The sequence below is a fragment of the Numida meleagris genome, chromosome 7 (assembly GCF_002078875.1).
Source record: "Numida meleagris isolate 19003 breed g44 Domestic line chromosome 7, NumMel1.0, whole genome shotgun sequence".
Taxonomy (NCBI): Eukaryota; Metazoa; Chordata; class Aves; order Galliformes; family Numididae; genus Numida; species Numida meleagris.
This window is the reverse complement of record NC_034415.1, coordinates 18,455,462-18,470,935: the sequence shown is the minus strand read 5'-3', so window position 1 is coordinate 18,470,935 and position 15,474 is coordinate 18,455,462. Positions and strand designations below refer to the sequence as shown.

Below are 15,474 nucleotides of genomic sequence, written 5' to 3'. Positions count from 1 at the left end.
AGCAATGTGCACATAGCACAAAGTCATCTGTTTTTACATCAGTATATTATGTTGCTTTACCAAGGAAAAATCAGTTGTAAAAGTCTTGACATTTTTTTGTATACCTTGTTTACTTGCACTATTAACATGAAGTGAATAGAACTTGTAAAACTGAAACAGAGGTAATAAGCTTTTTAAGGATTTTCACTCTCCACAAGCAACTCTTTTCCCCCAAACTGAGTCTGCTTGGAGTCATTAAAGCAAAAATAAATTCTCTAACTACTCACATCACCTGATTAAATAGATTCCATGTTACATAATTAAAAAAGATTTTTTTCAGACACTGTGCTCTATGTGCTATGGAAAAACCCATGAAAGTTGTTCATTGTTTTAAGCTCTTTTAGTGAGACTGTGCAGAGTACTTAATTACACAGAGGTTTTATTTCCTTCTTATGCATTTATGGAACTCATTTATATGAAGAAATGGATATGTATCTAAGTTTTGTGAATTAAGGTTTTGGACCTATTATATAGACTAAAGGAATACCTTTTAAACATACATTGATAATACGGTCTTTATATGCGTATGTTCCTATAAAGAATCTCTCACTAGAACCTTGTAGCCAAAGGAATAGAAAATTCTAAATAGACAATGTCTAACCAGGCTTTTCTGTTCAAATAAATGTTTTCCTCCTAAGATAACATATATTACTCAAAATTAAACCAAATTAAATAGGTAAGAACATCTGACATAAAAATGTTTCTGAATACTTGCATATTTCTGAATACTTTTGAATACTGAATACTGCCTTAAAATGTTAAGACCTGGGTTCCTACCATTTTACATCTTGAAATTTCTGACTTTGGTGGCTAGGGAAATGCAAGCTTAAGGTCACATTTTCTCTTGACTCAATCCAAAGTAAAATTACTCTTTCATAAGGATTCTTCACTGTGAATTCATAGTGTAACTTTTCAAAAGGGGATATTCACAGAAAACTTTCAACTGAAAATCTTTTGTTTGTCTGATTTGGTGAAAGACAACTAAGGTCAAATGGTACTGAGGAGGATCTCACATCAATGTCTCTCTCACAGACAACCTTTTAATCTCAGCTAAAATAAAGCCACTCATTAAGAATTTTGTTCTTTTCTGCCTTCCTCCCTGGCTGATAAAGACTGACATGGAAAACTGGAGAAAGAGCAACCCAGTGTTAGTGATTCACACAGAGATGCCTTCAGGTTGCTTGAAGTTATGACATAGGACAACTTCAGCCAGAGAGTCAAAACCAAAGACAGATCCAAGTACAAATCCTGAATGCGTGAAGATCTGATTTCAGGCACTTAGCATGGCATAGGGTAGAATCTGTCAATGACAGCTGTGAAAGATGAAATGATTCAGCCTTCTGAAACAATCTATCACTATCAGTGGCCACTATGCTTTCATAAAAGTATTTCCAAAGAGACTACTAAAGGATCAAGGTTAAAAATATCCAGGAGGATTTTAGTTGTAGCATTGTCCAAGTAAATATAAATTTTGGTTTTGTACAATGCTATCATTTGCATGACATAAAACAGTTCTGTGTGGATGCATTACTGTTGAAGGGAATGTTGCATCTCATAAAATTCTTAGGACTGGCAAGGGAAAAACCTCTGAGCCTGAGTCTTATATGATGGAAAGTGGTGTAGTTACTTTGAATTTAGAGAATGGCTATGAAAGACACTACATTCTACTATATTCTCCAATTTTAAATTTCTATTTTGTCTCGAGATTTCAACATTTTTTTTCCTCTGAATATTTGCAGTCTTTTCCTTCCACCAAAATTTGTACAGAAGGTAAGCCCAAACTTGCCTAGAAAAGTTATGTTGTGCTCGACTCTAGCAGTGTTCTGGCAGCGTCTTTATATCTGCACAGCATTGTGATTATCTCACAAATTCACAATACTTTAATTCTGTACAATACTGTTTTCCAAAGAGGCAATATCCTCAGCACTAGTCTGAATGCTCTGAATGTTAAGTGTCCGGCTCTGGCTGAATTCTCCACATTTTCTGTCTGTGAACACATAGTACATGGCACTTGATTACTACTTTTAAATTGATCTGTGTCTGGTATGAAAATATATTGCTTCATAAAAGTCTTTCAGAGTATCAGCTTCCAAATTAATGATTTTTCTCTCAAGCTCCAACTTTGAGAGTTTACAGTACAGCATCATGCAGTCCAGCTACTTGAATCAATTTGAAATCCATCCATCTGCAATTTAGATCCAAATTCTTTCAGTGCTGTTGGCACATCTCTAGGTAAAGAGCAGCTGTTGTCCTGTTAAAATGACTGTAAATAATTCAAACTTCAAGCTCAGAGAGTGAAACTCACCCTGTTTCACTGGGGACCGCCTAATCCCTGGGATGTTCCTGGGTTCAGTCTTCAGCTGGTGGGAACTAACTCTGTTGTCATCAACTGAGGAGCTGTGCTGCTGTATGCCAGAAGATGACCTGGCCCTCGGAGAGTCAGTGCACAGAACTGCCCACAGCACTGGGGCTGTGTGCCAGCTCAGCACAGCAATGTGCTATTTACAGAGGGACGTGTGGTCACTGCACTGAGCCAGCAACCATGACTTGTGCTAATGGCACACAGCATTTGCGTTCAGATCTTCACAGTGAGAGGGTAAAAAAAGGTGTTTCTTTCTTTTGCCACGACCATCTCCTTTTTTATCCCCAGTGAGCTATTACTGGGCTTTCTCGGGGGGGGGGTTCTGTAGTCCAAACAGTGCAACACCTGAGAAAGATGTGTTTACAGCAAAGATTCAATAAAATGTCTAAATGAAGAATTTTCCAATGTAGAGATGGGCCCTAACCATGAAGGAAGGTACTTGTTGAAGCAGCTGAATCAGAATAGCAGATGAATCATGATGTGATAGAAGTATTTGAAAGGATATTTTGAATGGAGCTGTCAGCAAGTATTTTAATAGCCAGTCTTCAATTTCTGCTTTATGGGTTTTTTAACCACCAAAAAATAAAAATAAGTAATAAGGAGGGATTTAGGAATTGTTTAGTGTTTGGCTGTTCAGAGAAAGAAATAGAGCCCTCCACTTGCATTGCAGCTAATGAAAATTGCCATTATGGGTTTTTTCCTCCATTTGCTGATGTTAAGCACTGTAATAATGCAAATTCCTTATGATTTTCTAAATCTCCTCAATAAGGAGGATATTATCTGCTTATTTAATTACCGAATCTCCAACGGCAAGGAACTACTACCACCAGCAGCTCCAGCTCATTCACATAGTTCCCCTCCCTAATTAAAGGATCTTTGCAGTTAAAAATAATGTAAGCCAATCAAAAGCTCCAGCTGCCAACAGATGATAGGAAAAAAAAGGCACTTCACGGATATATTTTCAATTACTCAGCACCCACTACTGAGATTATTATTTTGAAACAACTCAGTCCTCCTTTAGGCACCTAAGACAGAGCCAGACAGCTCAAAAATTCTCAACAAACATTTCCTTGGAAAATCCACCCCCAGTTGCGGCTTTGTGTCCTACAGCGACTGTAGCTTGCAGAAGTCAACAGCAGGAAAGTCATCAGCATCACCTCTTCTGCAGGAAACTACAATGAAATCTGTTATTGTGCTCACCTGTGCTCCTGCCATTGCTCACTGCAATGAGGCACCAGGTATAACAAGACACTATTTTTACCACACTGCTAACAGAAGTAGCAATACCCTGCACTTGAATTTCTGTTTCAGCACTCAAAACCATATATCCATATTGCACCACAGATCATCACTAGTTTGGATATCGAGCTCCAGTGCAAATGCTGCTGTCTGCATAGTGTTCTTGGGGGCAATGTGCCATCATCAGGTTAAAAGTTTTCCAAATGTAGATCATTCTAAGGCCAAAATTTGAGTAATAATTCAAGAGTACTTTACAGCTAATAAAACCTCAAAAAAACCTTTCTCTGGGAACAGAGAACACAGTCCAGAGACCTTTTAGTACGTCCCTCCCCTCCAACAAGAAGCATTTAGCAGTATTAGCATACTACCTGTTTATTCAAGAGGAGGTACAAAAAGTTCGGTTAACAGTTTTTCTCTTTGCAGTCCACAGCTGTGTAAATATTGTTTCAGCTTCCCCTTTGACATCTGTCTAATTCTCAGACCTCATATGCAAAATGGTACAAACTAAGCCCAACACTTGCATAGCCCACTGCTGTGTCCCAGTATACCTAGGGCAGAATATCTGTCTAGCTTCTCCTGTGAGAATGGTGGTATTGTGTGATGCAAGCCTAAAGCGACCTCACCTTCTGAAGACAGCTTTGCTTAGAAGTTCCTCGATTTCAACCACAGAGTTGAGTATGGTGAAATCTTGGTGGAACCAACATACCACAACAGGGTACATTGTAGGGTATGTCACAACCCTAAAAAAGCAGTCAAATCACAGTTGAGAATAATTTACAACTGCTATCCAGTGTCATTCTTATTTTGATTAGCCCACCTGAAAAGCTATGTTAGGTTTTAGAAACTTCTCTCTAGCTCTACTTTCAAGTCAATACACTTTTGAAGGCTATTTGCCTTTCCTATTTTCTCTGTGGTTGTTAAGGAGATGAAATTCTTTCTGTATGCATCAGAGATCCCTTACACAATGGGACAGAAATATTGACATTTTTACATTGCACAGTGGGTCATATTTATGAATTGATGCATGCTTCATCATAGCTCTGAATAATGAAACATTTTGGATAGGTACAAAGGGCCTGAACTGTTCGCCTGTGTACCTCCAGCTTCCACTGATCTCCCTTCTGAACTTCTTGCAAGCTGATTTTGAAAAGGCAGAGCTTCCTCAGGATCAATGCTACCCACCAAAATGATTTATTCAAGACAAAAAGTAAGGCAAAGCCTCCACGTAACATGACTTTCCACCTATTTGTTTCCCATTGCCACAAACAACTAACGCAAAGTTTGAGCAGCTCAGAGCTCCTACTTAGGCCCGCAGAGCTTAACTGAACTTCTTTCAGATCACGTCAATGTACCTGAACTGTACTGGGGAATTTCTCCAGCAGTTTTTTAGGGCCTCTGAAGTTACAGAGACCTGTGATGAAATTTGTCACGCAGTGTGGCTATGGCTGCAGCACTAACTCCCATACTGGCACAAGCTGTGACCCAGGGCCACACTGAATTTTGGGAATAGCCCAAAACCATTATTACATTAGGAGAACAGTGATAATCACAATACAATAACCTCCAGAGCCCATGGACTCTGCTAATCTGGGATCAAACAGAAAATAAGGCAATGATTATGACCTCCAGCTCTTCTGCACAGATGGGGCAGGAAGGAAGCAGCAGGCTCCCAGTGGGTAGTGAACTCACCTTTTCTCTTGGTCTTCCTTTGATAACTTCCTCGGAATGAAAACTGCAGTACTTCAGCCTGATTTCACATTCTTTAAAATTGAGATTCAGATGTTTTGCCACAAATAAATATTAAATGCATAAACATGCAAGTCACCATCTATGCTTATGTTCTCCCTCAATGTAACTTATGTAGATTGCTGCCTATGTGCATAGCTTTCATTACAAATAAAACATAAAAAGCCAATACATATCCTGAAGAGCTATTTTTCTTTATTGCAGCACCATTACATGAAGCCTGCTAACATAAACAAAGATTGGACTCGGCTGTTTTTGAACAAATAACCATTTATTGTCAAGGCTTTTCAGGAGCTTTCATTTTCCTTTTTGAAAAACATGATCCTGTGCCAACCTAACAAATGTGTGACATTAAGTAATAAGCAAAACAATAGGACACCCTGCCACACTGTTTTATAGACAGCTCTAGACTGTCACAGTAGTACAAATCTAAGCTCAGACAGAAACTATGCTAAATAAAGCAGAGCTATTAATGCTACAAAAGGCCTCTCATAGTAGAGGATACCCAGGACTAACTGTCCAACGACAGAGCAGTCTATTGGCTGCTCTCTCCTCTCCACCACCGACTCATTGTGGAGAAGAGCATGACCAGAGGGCCTGCTCCCTGGATCACCTCCTGGCAGAAGGCACAGGACAGAGCTGTTGCAGGCCCAGTGAGCGTCCCCGAGGAGAAGCCATGCAGAGCTGCCTGCTGTGCTGCGCTCTGCCCTGCTCTGGGTGAAGCTCTGGCCCCTCACTAAATGGCAGTGCCACCAGAAGTCTCCATTTTGAAGTTATCATGAATCTCTTAAACCTCGCCTGAAGTAATCGCACAACAACCTATCCATTAGACAATGAACAGAGATTATTCAGCTTCCTTGTAGAGCAGCTAAACGGCAGCTTCCTTCCTGCCAGTGATTATGGTTGTGATTAACTGCACAGTTCAAGGTGAAAGAAGAATACGGTTCCAGGCATATATGGCTTCCTTTAACCTTAGCAAAACACAGTGCCAGATATTTCAATTAGTGTGTACCAAGGTCACAAAATCAATTTCTTATCACCCCAAAACACACATACTGTAAATTTCTTTTCCAAGCCATAATCTCTAAATTAAATCTGTGTACCTAAAAAATATACACTGCAAAATTGCAGTCCTTCAGCCCCCTCCTCCTCTTGCAGCCAAGCAGCATTTTTACAAACATCACCTGGCTTTGTGCTCCATATTTAGAGCACAATGTTTGGTTAGATTCTAATCTTCTTGGAGAATGTCATTATCTCTTTCTTTGGCAAATAGAGGCCCAAAGTGTCAATTACCTTCTTAAACTCTTTTATACATACCAGGTTGAGCAGAGTTTGATATTCTGTCTGCCAGCAGCTCAGTTGGCAATTTTTCACAGTCATACACAGAAAAATTGTGCACCAGCATAACATCCTAGATAAATTACACATTTCAAATGAGGTTACAGACAACTTCACCACTCCTGGCCAGTTTATGCTGGAAGAGGGAGAAAAAAAGCAACAGTCCTACAAAGAACACTTTTCTAGTATTAATCTATATGATTCATTGAATGGAGACAAATGAGTATACCATATTAGTGGGATATTATATGGAAATCTACATAGTTACACAGAGGTGACAGCATCCTCTCTTAGGTGTGCAATTCCTTATGATACTTTGTTAGGAGACTCGTGCTAACTTCACAGCCCCAAAGGCAGATGCAGAATATGATAGCTGTAGTGGGCTCTACTGCTTGCTTTTTATTCACATACATTTATAGAAATAGATTCCTGTATGTACATTTGCATATGTGTATACACAAGTTCTGGAAATATCTTCTGTTGCTTTACTTTATACCAGTAAAATAGAAAAATGCATTGCTACTGCTGGACCTTTTGGGACTACTTAGATGTGAAAGAAACAGGAAGTCAGTCATGTCTCTGGTAGGCATATAGCAAGCGGACTTTGAGACAATAAGTTTAAAGCTCTTTAAATGAATTTTCCTACATCCTCTAAACATATAACATATCCATTGATTCCTAGGGCCATAAAACAGGATGAAAAGAGTATTTTCTCAATAAAGGAAGTAAGCATTATTTGGCAAGGGTTAAAACACATTTTGAATTAAACAAATAAGAAACTGTCTGTGTGCAGCTGATCAGCTTGAAAGTTTGGGTACATTTTTGAGAGAGATAACTAACTCTTTTTCTACCACATAATCTACACATATTTTAAAACTCCTTCAGATGCAAATGGGACTAAATTAAAAGAGAGGCTGTATACGATTAAAGATGTAACAAGAGGAAGTTCAGTTTCTTCCTACCCCCTTCAAAAAAATCCATTACTGTATTTTCATCGTGCTTACAGTACCATTTCAAGAAAACATAAACAAAAACCATAGGAAAAAAACGATTGAAGTTTTTTTTCTTTTTTCTTTTTTCTTTTTTCTTTTTTCTTTTTTTTGTGTATGCTAAAATCTGTGAATGTTATGATTCTGTCCATCACGGACTTGGTCCAAGGCTGATTAAAGCTAGGTTCAGTCTCTTACAAATGATTATAGTGGGCTCTGTAGACCTCTATAGTTTGCTCCCAGGCAAGCTATATTTTCTGACAGTAGGAAGGCTGGCCTATCCCTCAGAAGACTTCTCTGTATCTCATTAAGTGAGAAAATGGGAGGTATTTTTTCATGCATGTGAGCTAGCTGGATTTGGTGCTTTGAATGCATTAAAAAAAAAATTGGTCTTGAAAAGACCAATTTTTATGGACAGCCATTTATGGAGGTAAGACAACTGAAGCAGGACAGCCTCCTGTGTCCCTTACTCAGCAGGATCATTTTATTACTTCCAGTATCTTACACTACTTTCTATTTGACTGATGGTATTATATGCATAGCCTCTCTCTTTTCAAACTCCTGATCTACTCTTAAAAGCTTCAACTAAAAGATACTTTCAATAGTACCTCGTTACATTAAGAAATTCTGGTTAGTTATAAAAAGTAAAGTCAACTCCACAAATACTGTTTGATTAACACTTGAGAATGTTAAAGAGTATGGCTATTTTCCGGAACATAAACATAATCTCAAGTCCTTTGCAACTGAAAGGCAATCATGCAACTGTTATTAGTCTCCAGCTATCTACATACATCACAGACATCAAACTCTTCTCTAATGCACACGAAAGTATAACATCTTGCAGATGAAAAGACAGAAACTACACACAAATAAAAGTTCTACAAGAAAAGAAGAACCACCAAAGCTGTAGGACTCCAATGGCCAGGAACCTGCTATGTTAACTTGCTCATTACGTGTTCCCAGGCAAGTAGACTGTTATGCACAGAGTAGGTAATATCTAATCCTCCAGGCTAATTTGCACAGGCTTTCCAGTTTTATAAACTGCCTGCCTACAGGTTTAATGACGAATAGCTGATTGAGATGCTTAACCTGTGTAACGTCACACAGCTTAGAAACTCAGTCTCCAGGAAAGGGCAGAAAGCACTCAGCTATGTTCTGACCAGTGCAGATGTGGACAGGAAGAAGACTTACTGCCTCCTTCAGAGGATCTCTGAAGGGATGGACTTAATAAAAAATATAATACCTACATAAGCAAGCAAGGGGAAGGGTCCTCCTAACACTTCCTGGGACCACCAAAAAGTCAGACACCTAAACACAAGAGTAGGAATTCTGAACTTGAGGATGGCTTCTGCCCTTTCACACAGCCTGCATTCTGGTTTTACCACACTCTAACCTGAAACTGTGGAAAATATACAACAGAATTTGGAGGTAAAACAACAGAGACTGGGAGACACTGGAGTAGGGAGGAAAGGATAAAGGATAAGAAGAAGTGAGAGACATTTCCACAGATTATGGGGAGAATGTCAAACAGGCTGGGAATCAGGGGTCTGCCTTGGCTCCTGTGTAGCATATCCCAAGGTTTCCGAGCTATCACCTGCTGTGTTGAGCCCTGTTGTTTGTGTTTGGCTAAGGCATATCTCTCTCCTGCTGTGTTATGCTAGAGCAGCTGCAATTTGCCTTTTTATAGCTTGTGGTAACTGATAGTAGTGAAATGAATTTAGGAAACGTGTGGGTTGGATCTTCCGTATCAGTGATTTCAGACTATTTGGTAAACACAGAAGTGACATCCTGTGATGTATGCCTGCTGGTAACAAAAAAAAATATCCACTTGTAAACCAGCATTTGGATTAGATCATTTACTACTTCTGGGTAGAATGCAGTGATTACATACAGTGGTTTTACAGGGTCATGCTAATTTGAAAGGTAAAATTCCATTAAAATTATACACCTACTGAATGCTGTAGAATGGCAGCGGTGACACTAGTGAATAAAAACAAACTCAGTGACTGCAATAAAAGTCGATGGAGGGACACAGCAACATCACCTTAGAGCAAGAAGCAGACGTCTCACAAGAAAGCTTCTTTAAGAACTGCCAAAAGACAGTGAGTTGGTAGTATGACCCTCAGTAAAATAAGAAAATATGTTTGTGTTCAGACTTGGAGTAGGCTTTCAATTTGATTCAGCTGAGTTTACATAAATTGCTCTGCGTTCTCAGAGGGATTCTGTATTTTGATATAAAATACCACTTTGCACTGATGTATTTTTTTGCCTCTGGAAAATGATAAATCCTACTGCATTGCACTTCAGAAAGAGAGTCAATGTCCTCCTTCAGTGCAAAGTTGCCCTGATAGCCTAGGTTCCTGCTCACTATTTCTGGAAGATCTGTAAGTATTTTACAAGCAAGACTGATTAATTTTTGCAGTGTAGTGCGCAAGTGGCATTTACAAGGGAATATTGTTCAGGGCTATTCAGGGAGGGATATTGTGTTCAGACTTTTCCTGCTTGCCTGCCTACCCTCCTGGAACAAACAACACTGCTTCATTTTCCTTCCATATTTTACAAAGTTAAAGTAAACACTGTGATCACACTGTTTACTTTAATTTCCTGCAGTGTGCCAGCAAATCAGCAAATTGGCAGTAAGCAATCAAGAAGCAGCCAGTATCGAAACAGCAGAGCTGCTTGGGAAAGCATCAAAGATGCCAACTCATTCTTCCTTCTGTTTCAAAAATAAAATATGAGCTTCTTTGAAATTTTATGTACGATCTGAAATTTTGTTTGTTTCCTTTAATTTTTTTTGTTGTTTTGGAAGAATGCTGGGATTTTGAGCAACACCTAATTTATACAGCTGACTTTTCACATGAAGAAATAACTTTATAAAAGTGGCAAATATATGCTATTTATCAGTACAAAATCCATGGCATTTTTGTACAAGAGGAAGTTAGCGTATCTAGAAATCAGTACTATTTGGATATATATATTTTTTATTTTTGCCAAGAGCTTTAGCTGTTTAATTTCAATTTGGTGCATGATAATATGAAGTTAAAACCTCATGAATTACATTCAGAATACATGTCTGCCCAAAAACTGAACCCTAAAAGGGAAAGAGTTTTCAGAGGCCATTCACTCTTGTCTTATACTACATAAAACAAGAAATATAAATATAAAAGAAGAATAGGATAGTATTTTCTACCTCAGAGGTGTAAAGCTCGACAAGGTGACTCATTTCTCGCTTTCTGGAAGATATTGTACAGAAGGAATTTATTGCTATGTATGTCATAATTCCAATACGTTAAACAAGCCAGATCCTACAATCAGTTATTCTCCTGACTATGTGCATTCCTGCACATATTCTTAGAGAAGACAATGAGATTATGAAGAGGATTAGCTTTTTGTTAGACTGTCCAAAGGATGCATTTGGAAAGTCCAAAACATGACCTAATTTAAATTGGTTGAACTCTTGTGGGAAAGACTGTAAGAGGATAATTATTTTAAAAGCCATGACTTTGACACCAGGAAATTAAATTCATATCTATGTGTCTTTATCTATACACAACAAATCCAATAATCTTGAGCTCTCTGCAGTCACTTAGCCAGCTGGCAAAGGGAGCAAAGTAAAAACTAACAAAACCCATTCCTGAGGTATGCTGACATCAGTGATTCATGATTCATCAATAACGATGCTAGGAAATAAATGTAACAGGGCATTATTGCCTTTTGCAGCACAGTAATCTCAAGGGAAAATGTCTAAGTGTATCACACTTAAAAAGACAGAGAAAAGACAGAGCTAGTAAAGAAATAACTTTTACAAGTATTTAAGAGGTGTTACAAGCAAGCAAAAACAGAGAAAAAGTAGAGAAAACCTTTTAAATACTTCAAGAATGTCTCTATAAATATAAGGGGACAGTTTTTCAGGTATATAAGCTGAAAACTAGCAATTTTTTTGCTCAACATTTTTACAAGGAGAAAGAATTTGAGTTACTTGCTTTAGCAGAAAGCCTCAAAACAGCCACTGCTGTGGTTTAGCTGCCTAGAGTGAAGAAGATGGTTCTACACTATGTAGAATTATTAATGTTGATGATAGTAATTATGATTCTTGCAACCTATCTAAATAACAAAGAGGGCAAAAGTAAACATAGCAAACCATAGATACTCTTTAGAAAATGCCTGTATTAGCACATAATTGATGATCTCCTTTGAAGGTGACTGGACTATCATTGTAAAAGCCTAAGATTATTAACTGAAGAAAAATGGGTAGCTATCTGTAGAACAGCAGATACACCTGCAGCATTCTCCATACAGAGCAGCGAGATCTAATACATCATTAAATAACTGAGGCTTTGCTTTACATTTTCATTGCTTTAAAGTCTTTATGACAGACTTTAGCCTATATTTCTGATCCTTTCTAGAGGCTACCCAATTAAAATTCAAGTTACTTGTTTATGCTAATAGAGGACTGCTGCACAGTATTAATAATGCACTGTATAACATGATGCCCTAGAGAAATGTAGGCTTTATTTCAGGGACAACAGCCATACTGTTCTGATACAAGCTTTGCTACTTAGCTGTAGGGTAAGTGACTTTGGTTGTTGTTAAGGTATTTTACCAGAAAGGAGTTGATCTCCTGACCTGAGGCTTGCTTCAAAGCATTGCCACTGAAATGCAAAGCACCACAAGCAAATCCAGTTTTAAAGATTGAGTTTCCAAGCATTTAGTACAACTATTAATAAACAATTAATTGATTCACAAGCTTTGTAACTAACCAACACACCTGTTTCACTGTACTGAATTTTCTTTACATTATTAATAAGTGTCCTTACAATTTTGAATGTAGATTTCCCAAAGAAAATAAGGGAGAAAATGAAATTAAGAAAAAGATATTGTATGAGAAAAAAGAACATGTAAAGTGAGATAAATCCATCCTTATATAACACCATCCTTTAATAACACCATAAAAAGCATACATTATGTATGGACTTAATAATGTCAGTAATATCAGTGAAGGACAACAGTTATCTTTATTTTAAATTTAGTTGATGACTCATAATCAGAAATTTCTAGAAAATTACTGACAATGCAGTGGATGCAAGATCACAGTTATGTAAGGAAATGGTCTGAGTTGTTCCAGGTACTACTGCAAAAAGTAACTTGGTTTTCTTATTTCTCTGCGTTATTCAGAAGTGTAGGCACTTTGCAAATATGCGATTAACATTCAAATCAAACAGCTTATGCATGGTAATAAAATTAAATTAGTCCAAATACAATGGAAAACAGTACAATATTGAGGTGAAGGCCATTTCTTCTTATTTTAATTTGGCCAGTTCAGTACACAAATAATGACTGACCCATATTTATGATAATGTTTGCATTATATTCAAGTAACGTATTTAGCGACTGCACAACACAGCACATGATGATGCTAAGAAGAGGTTGAGAGAACTGGGTTTGTTTAGGATGAAGAAGAGAAGATAAAGGGGAAATCTTACTGCCTTCTACAGCTACCTAAGAAAGGGTCATGGGGTCAATATAGAAGATGAAAATAAGCTATTCTTAGAAGTGTAGTAAGTGGAAAGAGCACAGGAGAGGCAACTACAAGATATAACAAGAAAACCTCCACTAGATATCAGAAAATAAAAATAAAATTGTGGTAGCCAGACCCTAGAATAAGTGCCCAGAGAGATCTGTAATCTTTGTCTTTGGAGATAACTGAAACTTGGTCAAAGCTCTGAGAAGCCTTGCCTAAGTAGGACCTCCTCTGAATGAGAGCTAGACCACAGGACCTTCAGAGGTCTCTCTCAAACTATTCTATAATTTTGTGATTCTTCATTGTTTATTATTTTAAACAGCAATATTTCTCTCTAAACATTCCCAGTTTATAAAAGGTTAGTCAGCTTTCTTATAAGAAAATCTTTGCATTCTAAATTTTCCTAAAACAAATACACTTCCAAGTGTATCATGGTAAATGAGGCATAAAAACCCACACTAAAGGTGGGCAGCTTGTCTACGCTCATATGAAACTGAAGTGCCTTTTATTGCTTAATTTCCCAAGATGCATGAAACACAAAAATTGACTAAATGGCTGGTTAATATTCATAACTACTTCTCAGGACACTAAAAACTAGCACGATTCATATGAATTTCTGCCTGCCTGCAGCTGGGCATAGCTACATTTAACAGTGCAGATAAGTATTAGAACACATAGTAGAAGATTAGTCAAAACTGAAGGCAGAGAAGATAGCCTTTTCTTTGGGTGGAACATAAAGGCACACAGAAGCAACCCCTCTGCAGGATTTCTAGCATCTAGCATATTTCCTTGGCTTGCAGCTGTAGTGAAAAAAAAATATTGGCTTCACATGCGGCATTTCCCTATGGCACACACACCTCCTCAGTTTGTTCCAGAGTATCTCAGGATCTATATTTTTTTTTATCATGGTTAGAGACTGAGAAGAATGGCCTGGTGCTATGTGTGTGTGGATAAGATGTGAGAGTAGTAAAATAGCGGCTGTGCCGATCCCAAGCTTCAGAAGTCTGAAGTCATAAAGGAAATTACTGAAGCTAAACCAGAGAAGATGTTTCAGCATAGAATAGGATTCTATGCACCAAGACCAAAGTTGGAAAACAGTTTATATACAACTGAGAGTAGCTTTGTACAAAGCTGAGTTGTAGAATTTCTCAGAAACTGCCAAGTTCTTAATGTTTGGCACTAAGAGTATATTAGCATAAGGTGCTGTAACAAAATTTAGTCATTGAGTTAATTGGCTCTTGAATAATTTTTTCAAGGAAACAGATAACAGAAATGCATATAGGTAAAATCTGTTTACCGTAACAGAAGGTAATGCCATTTCCCGTGTATCCTTGGGAGCAATAACAGCCTTGTGTCCCACCCTGAACTTCACACCGTGCATCTTTGTGGCATGTCATGTTGCAGCTTGTAGTACCGTAGCCATAGTCCAGCAGACTGGAAACCATAACTGCAGCAAAGGAAAAACATATTTATTTATTTAAAAACTTCATAATGAGCTCTAAAATCAGATCTGCATGAAAAGTATCCATGAGACTGGAATATTCCAGCAAATGCAACATTATCACAGAGTCAGCTGCGTTGCACAATGGGGTGATGGCCACCAACTGCAGCAGATTCTTTTGTAAAACCGCTCAGCGGCTAGAAATAGCAGACACTACAGATTGAGAACCTGTGTACACGTTCAACCAATATCAAACTGGTAAGCAACACAGAAATTACTCAGTGATCTGGGGAAAATATTTGAAAGGCTTTCAGAGCTTTCTAGTACTTTCCAGTAAAGCACAGACATTTATTTGCACTCTGAATTATGTATGGAATGTAATCCAAACTGCCCTACACATATCAAGTGAAAAATACCACAGAGGATTCCCCAGATCAGATTTTTTATTTTTATAAGCACTTCCATACATATGCAGTTAATACACACGCGTGGTCTGAGAGATTAAATTGACATGTCACAGTATTTACAACATTGTGGCATTAGGGTTTAAAATCTTCTCCAAATTATTTAAAAGTAATCTCTTAAAATACCATTTCCATGGTATGAAAGTACTGTGTTCTTTTTTTTCCATCCACTGAACAAATCCCACATGATATAACTACTTTCCCATTGTATGAATGCATATAGTTTCCAACACAAAGAAGAAAAGGAACCTCTCCCTGTGAGAAAACTAACAGCTCACTGAATAATTATACACACCCTATAATGGGTTAGAAATAGAGGCAGTTAACTCAGAAGG

General features: G+C 37.8%; 1 protein-coding gene across 3 annotated transcripts in view; it reads right to left on the bottom strand.

Annotated features, from left to right (window-relative positions):
• The window catches only part of ADGRL4 (adhesion G protein-coupled receptor L4), a 160,674-nt gene that overhangs the window by 57,101 nt on the left and 88,099 nt on the right, over positions 1-15,474 (bottom strand). For all 3 annotated transcript variants that reach the window (XM_021405124.1, XM_021405125.1, XM_021405122.1), the window contains one exon: positions 14,532-14,681. In XM_021405124.1, coding sequence (XP_021260799.1) covers positions 14,532-14,679 — 148 coding nt within the window. In that variant the 5' untranslated portion in view covers positions 14,680-14,681. The remainder of the gene's footprint in view (positions 1-14,531; positions 14,682-15,474) is intronic.